This window comes from Osmerus mordax, chromosome 16 (genome assembly GCF_038355195.1).
Source record: "Osmerus mordax isolate fOsmMor3 chromosome 16, fOsmMor3.pri, whole genome shotgun sequence".
NCBI lineage: Eukaryota > Metazoa > Chordata > Actinopteri > Osmeriformes > Osmeridae > Osmerus > Osmerus mordax.
Genome location: NC_090065.1, coordinates 7,431,402 through 7,445,637, shown reverse-complemented (window position 1 = coordinate 7,445,637; position 14,236 = coordinate 7,431,402). Strand labels below are relative to the sequence as shown.

The following is a 14,236-nucleotide window of genomic DNA, read 5'->3' as shown; positions in this document are numbered from 1 at the left end:
AAATGAAAGAGAAGGGGAGAGTGTGGTAGTAGAGAAAATGAAAGAGAAGGGGAGAGGTGTGAGAGATGAGAGGGAAACAGAACAACCCTGAGTGTCTCTGAATGAAGGAGAGATACACAGAAGATTGAGGGAGGACGGAGTGAAGAAGAGAGGAGAGGGGAGATAGGACAGAGGGTGTCTTTGATGGGTAATGTGACATGCGTGACACTCGTTTTGCCCAAGGCAACATTCCCCGGTCAAAGCAGTGTTCCATGTGAAGATGTGTGTGTCTCCGTGTGTGTGTTTGTGTATGAGTTTGTGTTCACAGGGGTGCTCTGTGCTTACACTCAGGCTCACATGATAGTAGCGTTTGGTTCAACTCTGGAGAGCTCACACACGCGCTTATACACACACGCGCACAAGACACACAGCAGTCGTTCTGGACGGAGAAATATCTCAAGCAAAACATATTTACTGATGATGACTTGTCTTTTCTCTACTTTACATGAACAGATCTGTGTATGGCTTCAAAAGTAGCAACAAAACCAACGTCATTCTCTGTCATTTCTTTTAGACCTCACCTACTGTACCAGCTGAGACGAAAGCACTGTATTTAGTCATATTATCACTTATAGGCACAAAATAATACACAGTATATACATGAGCTGAACAGCTTGACAGCTTTCATTACAGAGCAATCACACACCTTACTCTATCGTCTAAAAACATATGTCTACTTCAACTCTTCAGGGAAGTCAAAGGGCGGCGTTCCTGGATATCCCTGGACCCTGCAATGCTAGGGACTTCCTGTTCTACTATTATACAATTACCATCAATGAATATAAGATTACCATCAATGTATCGACAGATCACTCAAAAAAATCTATCAAACCACGGTATTCTCATCCAGGTTGAAGTGTACCATTTCTATCAGTAAGGATCAATTAGAGTTCAATGAGAGTGGGCTTTTCCTTATCTGTGGTCGACACTGAAGTTGTTCACATCCACTGCATGGACAACCCCAATTGTTCATTTGTACTAATCAGGAGTTCACAAAACAACACAGGACTTTGTGACCATTCAGCATCAAAAGCAAACATTTATAGTATGAAAACATCCACTCACAGAATAATATGCCAAATGCTACTATTACTTACTGGAATAAACAATAAACTAAACAAATCAAAACCTGGGTAACTATTCATAAAATTGCTATATTATACCAGATACATGTTAAACATAAAAAATATCATGCAACAAAATATACAGCAGACATTCTTTCAACACTAACATTCCCAATCCACCCAAGATTTTTCACTCTACCCCAGCCTCTTTGGTTTTGGCTGACGACACACACATTCTGAGTTTTCATAAGTCCTTTCTCAACAATTCTCCGCCAGCCACACCTAGTAGTAAACAAATAACACAGACATTCATCCCTCTCTGATAATTCTACAACTCTAAACCCCTTCCAACAAATAACATCCCAGACTCAGTTTTTAGGGGAATCGACAGTCTATGTACACGTATGTGCTTCTGTCAATAAGGGCACTTTTCATCTTCCGGTGGCTGTGGCTTAACATGCTCCTGAATCAGTCCCTCAGAGTGTCTCATGACACTTCCTTCTGAGTGCACTGCTCTCCACATAACAAGGATACTCTTCTCTAAACAGGCCTGGATCAGGATCATCTGACCCCCAGTTAAAGGCACATGAACTCAGTCGGAGGGCATGCTCATGCTGTGGTGTACTTGTTGGTGACGCGGGAGTTGCTCTGGTCGGAGGCTCGTTCGGTGACTTTGAGCTTCATACATGACTGCTTGTCATCCATCAGCATCTCCGCTGGTAGACACCAGCAACACAGACATGACTGGAGGGAGGAAAACAGAGAGGATCTTAGAACACTTTCAGAATCAGGACTTTGCGTGTTGTGTTGATGGTTTAAGGGACCAGAAAACGAGAGAGGAGAAGAAGTGCAAGAAACAAGTCCTATAATACGGACTCAGTATCTTGTCTTACCCTGAAGCAGCTTTTGAACCGCTTGCTGACCATGTAGAGAGCGATAGGGTTGATACAGGAGTTTAGGGATGCCATATTGATGCCTATGTAGTCCAGAACCAGGAAGAAACTACAGGAAGTAGCAGAAAGTAGTAAAGAACATACACATGACAGAAGAACAGAGACAATAGATGAACTGCTGTTTGAAATGTGTCAAACATGTCTTGAACACTACACTTGCAAACTTTCTTGAGTGTGTTGTTGATGTTTTTGTTGTTGTTTGTTCTGCCGACATGTGATCCGTACCTGAGCAGCTCACAGCGGTTGGGGTCCTTCTCATCGTAGATGGTGAGCTTTAGGATGCGGCTCAGATGAAGAGGCAGCCAGCACAGGGCAAACACCAGGACCAGGCAGAACACTGTCTTGGCCACTTCCCTCCGCTGTACCACACACACACACACACACACACACATACACAGACAAACATGTATGATGGTTAACCACTTCTCTGTAGGATGACATCAAATACATATCTTGACCAGCTGATTCTGTATGTTCAGCCATCCATGCGGGTCGTTCCCTTGCACCTGTTTGAGGTGGTCACTGAGAGCGATCTGGACGCCGTTCTTCTTCCTCAGCATCTCGCAGGTCATCAGGGTGTAGAAGACGGCGGTGCAGGCCAGCGGCAGACAGAAATACACGCTGAACAGCCACCAGTCCTTGGCAGACTTATAGAACTACACACAGGACAAAACACAGAGAGGAAAAACCATCAGTTGCCTTCAACAAATCTACTCTTATCATACTGATATGACATGTGGTATGAAACAAAATAAAGGATGGGATCAAATGATCTAATTTAGTCTTAATAAAGTCCTTCTGTGATGTGCATATCCCCTCAGTGACCTCTGGCAGACCAGGAAGATGTGTGCTTCCATAGTGAGTTGAATTCTGGCAAAACATCCTCTATCACCTCACTGAATTACATCTATGGGACCACAAGACACAAGCTTGTTCTATAAATTTTAGACTATTCTGGCACACACACACCTAGAACACACATCCCCCCTCTAACCCCCCCCCCCCCCACACACACACACACACTATCGTTTATCAGGGTTATCACTATCGTTTATCAAGTGAAGCAGGGGAGCTGTTAGCTGGAGATATATGTTTACAGAAGTAAGCTGCCACAAGGTTCACATGAAACGCCTTGTCTTCCAGACCCCAGCAGAAGAAGCAGTCTCCCACACACACCCACACACACCCACACACATACTGTATGCAAGTCTGGGTTCTGCATTTTTGTGTACGTGGGTGTCGATGACACCTGTCACTTGTGAGTCACTGCGTGTGCAGCTGCATACCCTCATGAAGGCCGATGTCTGCATGGGGTGCAGAAGACAGATCCTGAGGTGCTCTCCTTTGTAGTCCATGGTGATCATGTCGAAGGCCACCGCCTCAGGGACAGCCAGCAGGATGGAGAGCAGCCAGATGAGGGTGATCTCAATAGCGGTCCACTTGGGAACACCGATACCCTTGATACGGTTCCACGAGGCCACTGCACGGTACCTGGGAGAGGGAGGAGGAGGACATTCAATCAAGGAATCAACCGATGTGTATGTGTCTGACTGTGTGTGTGTCTGACTGTGTGTGTGTCTGACTGTGTGTGTGTCTGACTGTGTGTGTGTCTGACTGTGTGTGTGTCTGACTGTGTATGTGTCTGACTGTGTGTGTGTCTGACTGTGTGTGTGTCTGACTGTGTGTGTGTCTGACTGTGTATGTGTCTGACTGTGTATGTGTCTGACTGTGTGTGTGTCTGACTGTGTGTGTGTCTGACTGTGTGTGTGTCTGACTGTGTGTGTGTCTGACTGTGTGTGTGTCTGACTGTGTATGTGTCTGACTGTGTGTGTGTCTGACTGTGTGTGTGTCTGACTGTGTGTGTGTCTGACTGTGTGTGTGTGGCCCTAGGTCCACCTGTCAATGCTGAGAGCACACAGACTCAGGACTGTGATCCCAACTGAGGCTTTCTGAACAAACGGCACCAGTTTGCACAAACCCACACCGAAAGGCCAGTCCTCAGCCAGCAGCTAGAGGGGAAGCCGGGAGGAAAAGAGAGAGAGAGGAGGGAGGGGCAAGAGAAAAGGTTTATTGACACAAGTTAGAGCTCTTTCATCAAAACTGCACTGCAGTGGACATTTTATTCAACCGGTTACATTTGCTGTTAAAGTGGCATGTCAAAAGTGTTGTTGTTACTATTTTACCTGCTGAGAGACCATCCACAAAAAGAAACCACTACTGTTGTCCAGTCTGAACTCAGACTGATGCCTGTGTAAGCTTGGGGCTTTAGTGAGGCGGCTGGTGGACAGCAGAACCTTGGCTAACCTATGTGTGTTTTCTTGCCTGCTTAAGATGGTCTACAGGAATGTGTGTGTGTGGACTATTGAAATCATATGTGGCAGTATCCCTACATCACTCACATTTCTTTGGAATGCACTCAATTATTTGAACATGTCTGGCCTCCCACTAGCCAAATATACAAAATACTCACATTTTCTTATCTTTGTCTTTGTCTAAATGTCACACTATCTTTCTCTCTCACACACATATTTATCTCTCTCTTACAAACATACGTGTCTCCACAAACATAGGCTACTCACATTCTAAGTATACACAATACCTCCTTACATTCCAGGGAAAGTGAGGGATATTAGGTAGATTGTCTCAGAAGCCTGCAAAGCAAAAGCCTTCAAGAAGATGCTGCTCTTCAGTACAGTGTGTTACTGATGGTACTTGGGGTTGGGATATGGAAAATAATAACTCAGTATATACTAATGTTCAACAAAACATGACAAAGCCTGTCTCGAAGGTCAGTCATTTAATAGGCGTGTACGTGGTTTCTCACCTTGTAAACGTTGATAGGAATATCAATGATGATATGCAGCAGGTCTCCAAGCGCCAGACTCGCGATTAAAATATTAGGGCCGTTGCGCATGCATTTGTTTTTATAAATAATACGAAGTAAGGTGGAGTTACCTATGATTCCGACTACAAACACCAAACACGACACCACAGTGTTGATATATTTAAAAGTGTCTCTGATTTCTGTGGGTCCAGAGCACATGGGGGGTAAGGGCCGTGCACGCCTAGGAATGGAGACATTGTACTCAATGGGACTATCTTCTCTCCCGGTGAGTCCTTGCTTTTGTGTGGCAGAATGAAGTTCAGGCTGCGCGTTTTGAGGAGCTGCTTGTCGGTTATGATCGTCCGCTTGTCCAGTAACCAAGAGAAGATATCCCGCCGAGAGGACCAATGGCAAATAGATGTGGAAGTTCTTCGTCATTATTGTTTAATACGTAAAGTCCTTGAAAGAACACTTCTGTCCTAAAACACAGACATAGATTTCTATAAAACATTTTTAACTGACATGTTCAGCCGACATCAGCACAACAAGTACTAAAGCCAAATGGTTGTCTTACCTGTGTGAGTTGTTTAGGATAAACCAAATGAGACAATTAAAAAGTAAGTCTACAATACTATATCCCACTCATTTCTACACTCTTCTTATACTTTTAGACGTCACTTTGATGTTGGATGCTGCTGTTGATTCATGGAAATGAAAATTGTTTTGTCATTTTGACATATCCTCATAGTCTATCAATCAGGAAAAAATATATTCGCAAATATACCGTTATTCCGATCTGGAACTCCGATTTTTCATGACCTTCTTCCCTTCGTTACCGAACTGTGTGCTAGCTCTCACTTCTGTCTAACAACTTTAAACCAACCAGCCCCTCATCAGTAACAATGATCACTGTCAAAGATCGACCCCTCCTCTTTCCACAAGAGAAAAAGAGAGAGGGAAGCATGATTCATGATACAGCTGCAATTTTCTTAGCAAAAAAAAAAGTATAGTACATTGTTCTTTGAAGTGAAGTAAGAAGAGGAGAGGTGTGTATATGTTGTGGCCACGCTCAGCTGTGCTTAACTGTAGGACTGAGCCGACATGAGTCTCTTCCCTCAGGCCATGTTCTGATCATTGGAAGGTCCACCTTACTTCACTCTCACAGGAACAGACAGACTGTGCCTGCATGTGTTTACTTTTCTCTCTATAACTCTACCTGCCTGCTTCTCTGTCTGTATGTCCCTCTGAGAGATTTATGTTTGTTTGTGTCTCTCAGCCTGCATGTGTGTCTGTCTGTCTATTTCTCTGTCTCTGTCATTGGTCTGATCCTCCATATGGGCTGTCTATTGCCCCACCTGCAGTTGGCCCAGCTTGCTGTCCAACTCTCAGCTCCAAGGATTCTGGGAACCAGGAATCATCTGGGCCAGAAGACAGTCACAACCAGATGTGTGTTTGATTGATCACCATCCCAATAGTGCTAGAGTAGTCTGTTACAGGTGGAGGGCTGTGTGTGTGTGTGTGTGTGTGCAGCATTGTCTGTCAGAGTAGAATGGTCTTTATCGTTACAAAGTTAATGGTCCACTGAGAATGTGTGCTCTCCAAGTCACCTTTCTGTTTGGTTTCCCGCCAGAAAGAGTGGTGTGTGGTGTGTGTGTGTGTCTGCCTGAGAAAGACCAAGAGAATCTTTATCAGATCGTTGGTTATTTTTTGGTTAATGTACGTATGTACTTGTTCTTCTGTGAACTAACTTACGTTTTGTTAATAGAGTGCTTTGAGACACTGCAGTGTGTAATGAACATTCGAATATGATTGTTCCAAGACAGAAATTAGGTATTGTTCCAATACCTCATGATGAGAAAAAAAGACCTGTCCTAAAGTATGTATTGCGTCCTATAATACTAATCAGGACTACAGTGTGCCACACACTGTAGTTTAGAATCAAAGTTTGTATGCATGCAAGGGTGTGTATGAATGTGAGTAAGGGTTAGTGTGTTTGGCTGCTCCTTTCCCCAGCTCTCTGTCTAGGGACAATGACCTCCAACCCCTGCACCACTACCAGTGTGACCAGTCTGTTAGGACCTCATTAGACACAGACCACCAGGGCTTTGAAACTTAGCACCCCTCAGAAGAACCCTGGGGCAAAGGCCCCCTCCCCTCCCCGCTCCATGCCCCTGCCACCACCTCCTCTTGTTACTCATCTAACGTTTCCCTCTATCTATCTTTGTCATCTCCCATCGTCTTGCCTGTTCATTAACTTTCTCCCTCCACCTCCTCAGTTTACTCTTCTCTGTCTCCTCCTTCTCTTCTATCCCTCCCCCCTCTTTACTTCACACTATTCCTCCTGTCTGTCTTTTAAGACGCCTGCATTCCCCTCTGACTCTCACAAGGAGACAATGGGGAGATTGTCCACCTCTGACAGAGTCTTCAGATCCTCATGAAGCCGTGCTGCACTGGCTAAGCCCCAGCCTCAGGCTAAGTGGCATCCCAGGGTGGAGGACCATGTGTGGGGAGCCCCCCAGGGCCCGTTCTCTGTGTGGTGATAGCCTATTAGCACTGAGCTTCAGCTGACAGCAACACAATAAAGGCCTGTGTGTGGGTGAGAGAGAGGCCTTTAACTTTGTAAAGCTCTGTATTGACCAATTTGAACATCAGCCACACTCGCGAACGCGCATACACACACACACAGACAGTTAGAGATACTCACAAGCGCAAAACACAGACACATACCGTCCAGCTCACCGTCTTTTCTCACTGGTTTTTCTTGACTCTTTCTCTCTCCTTTCACTCGAATGTCCTCTTCATCCGCCAATCGACAGCGTTATTTCCTCCAAGCCTCACCCGTTTATTTATTTAGCTCTCCTAGCACCTCTAGAGGGTTAAACAACTGCGTTCAGCTCGGTCCTACTCCACGGGAGATCTGTGTCTATGTGGGATGGATTCATTTCTGTCTCACATGCTTAATTAGCCAACTCATGACAGGTGAGTTTAGATGAAACTCAGTGAACAGGTCTTAGCAGGTCACTTACAGTGTGAGTGTAATCCAGGTTCCTGACACAAAAATAACAATGTGTGAGTGGCAACAAACTTAGCCGACTGAGGCCAACCTTTATTGATCCATCCAATGCCCTTCCAGAGTGAGAGAGTAATGGAGGAGTCACAACGCCATCAATGTGAAGGAAAAACACGGATGTGATTTAAGTTTCAGTGTTATTGTTTCTGTTAGAGTAGGAATGTTCTGGAATAACAATGTAGGAAGATTTATGCTGGATTGTGTGCAATGTTTTGATTGTTCACTTTTGGGACACACACATATGCACATGCATACACGCATACTCACTCAGTGTATCCAATCTGACCACCACAAAACCATTATTACACATGTTATCCTTACTGTGCAAAACGTAACGCATGACATCTTTCACATGGTAAAACTAAGTGCACTGATATTACTTCTGATATCAAACCATGACAAGTACAGAACATCAATCTACAACCACACACACAAAATAAACCCAGGAAGACTTAGGGAACCTTTTCATCTTTTAAGTCCCAAAGATGTTTACAGTGCTGTGCAGGCAGAAGAAGGTAGTAGAGTAATACAATCACTATATTTGACCAGATTGACATTCCATTTTACTGTTGTGTCTGTTTTCACGTTCAAAGTTCTGGTGCTGGTAGATAAGAAGTTTATGCACACAAACACACACACACACACACACACACACACACACACACACACACACACACACACACACACACACAGACACAGACATACACACACAAACACATACACGCACACACACAAAGACCACACACGTGAAAATGCTGACTTCAGGTTCTCCCATGAAATTGTGTAGGAACTGACCTCATTTGCGTGTCAATTGATTATTGAGCTGTTATACGTTCACTGGGGAAAATGAAAACAAATCAGTGTTTCAATCAGATAGCAGCCACACAGAGACGACCCCTGCCCCTCGCATTTTGAAATGCAGGACAGGAGACACTGGGGTGCATGGTCTGGTGAGCTCGCTAACAGCTTCCTACATGCAGTACAGTAGATGGATGCAGGCTCCAAAGAACAGGTTACTATCACAACCCAATAATGTGTTTCTCAGCTCAATACATGAAGGAGAGGAGAGGAGGCATAGGCTTGAAGATGAACAGGTCAAAGCTCCAGAGAGACAGCGTGACGGCACAGAAGGGAGTGAGAGGAAGGTGGAGATGAGGAAAGAGAGAGACATTAGTTAAGTGGGTTAAGGCAGGAATGAAGAGTTAATGCAGAGATTGGCGATGCATGCCTCCCATCAAGGCCTCTCTCTCTCTGCACGGACAAGAGGCTTCTGTGTGTGTGAGTGTGTGTGTGTATCTTGTGTATTAGAGTAAATCGACCTTGGGGCGCAGAGGAAAAGGCTAAAGAGTACAGACTTGGGGAGGGGAGGTGGTTGTTGTGGTGGTGGTGTGTGTGTGTGTGTTTTGGAGGGGTGGGGGTGTGTGGTCAGTTATAGGGTTTAATGAGAGACCACTGCTTCCTAATGTTATTAGCTCATACACTGTATGTAGGTACACTGCAGATGCTGTGTGGATGACATGTGTGCTGTCTCGGTTCTTCCTCAATGTGGTTGCCTCTTTGTATCAATTGAAATATGGAAGGAGAGAGAGAGGAAACACAAGGAGGGTGACAGGACATGGAGAGTGAAGCGAAAGGAAGGAATTCCATTAACGACTACAGGGCCTGAGGCTGGCTGTCTGTTTTACCATCAGCTAACTCGAAAAGACCTCTCGTTCTCTGTCTCCCTGAAGTTCTTAATGCTACGCATTGTATTTTCAGTCAGGCTGATCAATGAAACTAACCTCTTGATGTCAATGGGTCAGGCTCAGTGAATCTTTTGATTGGACACTATTCTGTTTGGAACTATTCTGGGCTAAACACACACATACACACACAAAAGGGCAAAAGGTCGTCATGCTATATTGTGCTATTTGAAACCAATGATAGAACTAGGCCTTGGATTTTCTGACATGAGTGTGTGCGTGACCAGTGTGTGCATGATGACACACATGCACACGTGCATGAACACACACAGACTGACTCTTCACATCAGCCATTAGGTCAACTTATTCTTTTTTCATGAGAGACCCTGTTGTATACAAATCAGACGGTTGCCACGGTGAAAGAAACAAACTATAAAATAGACTCAATTGGTCAGTGAAAGAAGTGTGTGTGTTTGTTCGACTTGTTCCCACAGCTGTGCCACCTACAAAAAGAAGGACTGTATAGTATGGTGAAGTGTCTTTTTTAAGGAAGATTTTATGGATCTTTAATTATAGTCTATTGAATTCCATTTAAAAAAAGATAATTCCAGTAAAGGGTCAGTATAATTGTGTTCTTTCTTGTGGAGAACTTGTAAGATCATGGCGCATTAACAGTTTGTAGTTACCACATGTTAATTTTGGTTTCAGCAGTGGCATAGCCACATAACAGTTTGCTGCACCACAAACTAAAGGGATACTGTAATTCTATAGACAGAGACAATCATTGTGAAAGACAGTGAGGATGCGAGGTGGAGCAGGAATCCCTCAGTTAGGGTTAGTGAGAGAGAGAGAGAGAGAGAGACAGAGAGAGAGAGAGTGAGATAGAGATAGAAGAGAGAGAGAGTGAGATATAGATAGAAGAGAGAGCGAGATGATGCTGTGATAGTGTTAAAGGTATGCTCTGGTAAGCAGCAGGAACAGCAGCAGGCTTGTTTGTGCTGGAGATCACTGGGACAGACTCACTACCCACATGTGACCCTCATCTGACTCAGACGTGAACTGGGTTTGACTGTTGTGTGTTTTGGTAACGTATCTCTGCCTGTTCTCTCCCTTTGTTTTGAGCTAGTGAAGGGTGACCTCCTGTGCAGGCCGTGTTGTTGGTCTGGAGTGAGGGTGAGTCTACTATCCTATCGTTTATTTACAGTCTTCTCTGACAAGAACACAAACGTGTCTTTCTCGACAAAGTGAGGCAACGGAATTAATCACAGTACAGAGCCTGTGAGTGTTGTTTGAACTTGATATAAACATATTTCAGAAAAAGGAAAGAAAAACGTGTCTGAAAGTTCTTTGATAGAGAAGGGTAAGAGGTTAGGGGAACCATCTGAGTTCTTGTTTATCAGGGGGAACCGTTGTTTTCACCTCACTACAGCGTGCTTCACTGATGCTATGGATGCGGATTGGAGCACAGCTGGACAGCCAGGGTGCCTGTCATTTTCTCTGTGTCTATGTTGTCAGCACTGCTCTCATCGTCCTCCTCTTCATCTCTCCTGTCTGTGCCAATCAACCTCCTCTCTCTCTTCTTTCCACCTTGCTCTTTGTACAGTTGTCTTTTCTCTTCACTCTCCTCTGACAGACTCTCATCTGGATGGACAGAGAGCCTCAGTGTTTGGCCACCAGACACCCAGACTACATGCGGAAGAGCTGCTCTCTGGTTTAATCCTCCACCAGAAATGGAAGAGTGACTGTGTGTGATTTGCTGATGCTGCTTGTGTGTGTTATTCGAACATGGCTGCGTGTGTGTGTGTGCCCATCTGTGAGTGTGCGCCTTTGTGTGAGGCGCGCACAACTGACTGCTATGCCTCAGGGTAAACCATTTTAAAATTGGGCGTCCAAGGTAAACTGATATTTCAAAATATTTATTCCTTATCTGAAGCAGGGATATGAGGCGGGAGCTGTGGCAGAGGGGTGGGGTAGGGAGACAAGCAGAGAATAATATCAGTCTCTCTCTCTCTTCAACACAGCGGAAGGGAACGGCTCTTCCCAGTGTCAGTTTGGATATCTGCAATGACACTGCTCCATCCTCAAGTAACATGGGCCAGATTATGGCTGTTCATAAGGGTGTTAACGATGAACTAAACATTGCGGGTCAGTTTTACATTTCCCCCACAGTGTGTGATAGTTATCTAGGGGGGATACACTGACATCAGTTCAAAGCTCTGACAAGGATATTTCAAGGTCACATTCTTCCAAATGTATGGGGATTCTTAATTCTTCAAACCCCTGAGAATGACCGTGGCTTTGACCTGCTCTGGCAGCCGGCAAATCACACTTACAGAGATTGAAATGGAACATAGAACCATTTTCTTCACTTCCCGTCTCTAAATGGACCACTCCTCCAGTTTCACCAGCAGCTCAGTCATGTGATCCTCCTTCCCCTGGGTCGCTCTCTCGTTCAGATGATTAAATGTGGGTCACAAGCCTTTGCTAGTGTGTGGGGTTCAGGCTCTCTTAGATCCTGACTGTGACAGTTTGGTACATTATTGAGAGAGCATAATTAGAGTGTTTATGGTTCAAAGGTGTTAAATAGGCGTGAAACTTTTCACTGCAACATCCTCCCAGTGAGAAGCTGAAAGTGTGAGTGTGTTCATGTCCTCGCCAGTAGTTTTGTACAGACAGTACTGTCTGAATCCTCCTGGCCTCATGCTACCCATTCCTTGGGCCTTCTTCCATTCCTAGTTGTAGGATCTTGCATTTGTTCTGTTTTTGCAGAAGCCCGGGCCCAATTCTAAACCAAGCACTTTCTTTTTCAGTGGTCCCTAGTGAGTAAACTTTCTCTATGCCCTATATGTATGTGACTTGATAAAAGCAATTGCAAAATGAATTAAATGTCAATGTAAAATGTAAATGTAAAGGCCTTACAATCAAACCACATATGCACTCTGTCCACACTGTCTGTTTATCCTTCCGTCTGCCTGCCAGTATCTCCATCCAATTGTCAAACCGTCTGTATGTCCATCAGTATGTCTTTACATCCAGTTTTTTCAAACTATCACAGAGAGAATAAGTGTTTGGAATGGGAGGCCAGAGCCTTATCCCTTCAGCACAGACACTCTGATCCCTCAAACACAATAGACCCAGCTACCGCCTCCGGGGGGCAGCAGTCAACTAACACCCAAATCACACCGTGTCCGTGACTGCTGGAATCCTCCAGGGCCCTCGTGTTTCACAGCTGCTGGAGATATTTTGCCAGGACAGACACCGGGGCTAGTGGTGCCAGGACAGAGACACCAGGCTAGTGGTGCCAGGACAGAGACACCAGGCTAGTGGTGCCAGGACAGAGACACCAGGCTAGTGGTGCCAGGACAGAGACACCAGGCTAGTGGTGCCAGGACAGAGACACCAGGCTAGTGGTGCCAGGACAGAGACACCAGGCTAGTGGTGCCAGGACAGAGACACCAGGCTAGTGGTGCCAGGACAGAGACACCAGGCTAGTGGTGCCAGGACAGAGACACCAGGCTAGTGGTGCCAGGACAGAGACACCAGGCTAGTGGTGCCAGGACAGAGACACCAGGCTAGTGGTGCCAGGACAGAGACACCAGGCTAGTGGTGCCAGGACAGAGACACCGGGGCTAGTGGTGCCAGGACAGAGACACCAGGCTAGTGGTGCCAGGACAGAGACACCAGGCTAGTGGTGCCAGGACAGAGACACCAGGCTAGTGGTGCCAGGACAGAGACACCAGGCTAGTGGTGCCAGGACAGAGACACCAGGCTAGTGGTGCCAGGACAGAGACACCAGGCTAGTGGTGCCAGGACAGAGACACCAGGCTAGTGGTGCCAGGACAGAGACACCAGGCTAGTGGTGCCAGGACAGAGACACCAGGCTAGTGGTGCCAGGACAGAGACATCAGGCTAGTGGTGCCAGGACAGAGACACCAGGCTAGTGGTGCCAGGACAGAGACACCAGGCTAGTGGTGCCAGGACAGAGACACCAGGCTAGTGGTGCCAGGACAGAGACATCAGGCTAGTGGTGCCAGGACAGAGACATCAGGCTAGTGGTGCCAGTCCAGGCTGAACCACCATTTTAGACAGGCAGACAGAACCCGCTATTCACACACACCAAAGTGTGTGTGTCTGAATAAAACAACATTGATCTGACAGGAGACACGGAAAGCTTGATTTCAACAGTGGCCTATTGACACCCACAGAATGTAGTGCCTGTGGCTCACAGCTCCGCCCCGAGGACAGCTCAGATCAGGCACACTTGCCTCCCGAACACAAGTTTAGAAGTTTAGAAGCAGCAGCAGAGAGCTACGTGTCATCAGTGAAGGGTCGTCATGACAGAACCCACCCCTTAGTGGCTCGGATACACCAGAACAATAACAACCGTTCTCATATAGATAATGAGTCCCATGGTGCCTATTCCTAAATAAAAGAACAAGGAACACACACACAAACACTATCGAGTTCATGGCAATCTCTCCCACTGTGTCCCCTGAGTTTCCATCATCTCCTCAAAAAAGCTCTGATGAGGAAAACTGGGAATTTATCTACAGAAATAAAAGAACAATTAGATCTGAGATGCTGTGAATTATTCATGAGTCATT

At 45.6% G+C, this 14,236-nt stretch overlaps 1 protein-coding gene across 1 annotated transcript; it reads right to left on the bottom strand.

Moving 5' to 3' along the window:
- Positions 1-1,103: 1,103 nt before the first annotated feature.
- On the bottom strand, positions 1,104-5,318 carry ednrba (endothelin receptor Ba). Its single transcript, XM_067253193.1, has 7 exons — positions 4,881-5,318; positions 3,953-4,065; positions 3,343-3,547; positions 2,563-2,712; positions 2,282-2,415; positions 1,997-2,105; positions 1,104-1,847 (listed from the first exon to the last, which is right to left on the bottom strand). The coding sequence occupies exons 1-7, from the start codon at positions 5,316-5,318 to the stop codon at positions 1,713-1,715; spliced, it is 1,284 nt and encodes a 427-aa protein (XP_067109294.1). The 3' UTR covers positions 1,104-1,712.
- Positions 5,319-14,236: the final 8,918 nt, after the last annotated feature.

Excerpts from the sequence above, each read along its gene's own strand:
- ednrba (XM_067253193.1), bottom strand. The coding sequence starts at position 5,318 with ATGACGAAGAACTTCCACATCTATTTGCCATTGGTCCTCTCGGCGGGA. Across the intron at positions 2,106-2,281 it reads AACCGCTGTGAGCTGCTCAG|TTTCTTCCTGGTTCTGGACT; the intron begins GTACGGATCACA and ends TACTTCCTGTAG. Across the intron at positions 1,848-1,996 it reads GGTTCAAAAGCTGCTTCAGG|TCATGTCTGTGTTGCTGGTG; the intron begins GTAAGACAAGAT and ends TCCTCCCTCCAG.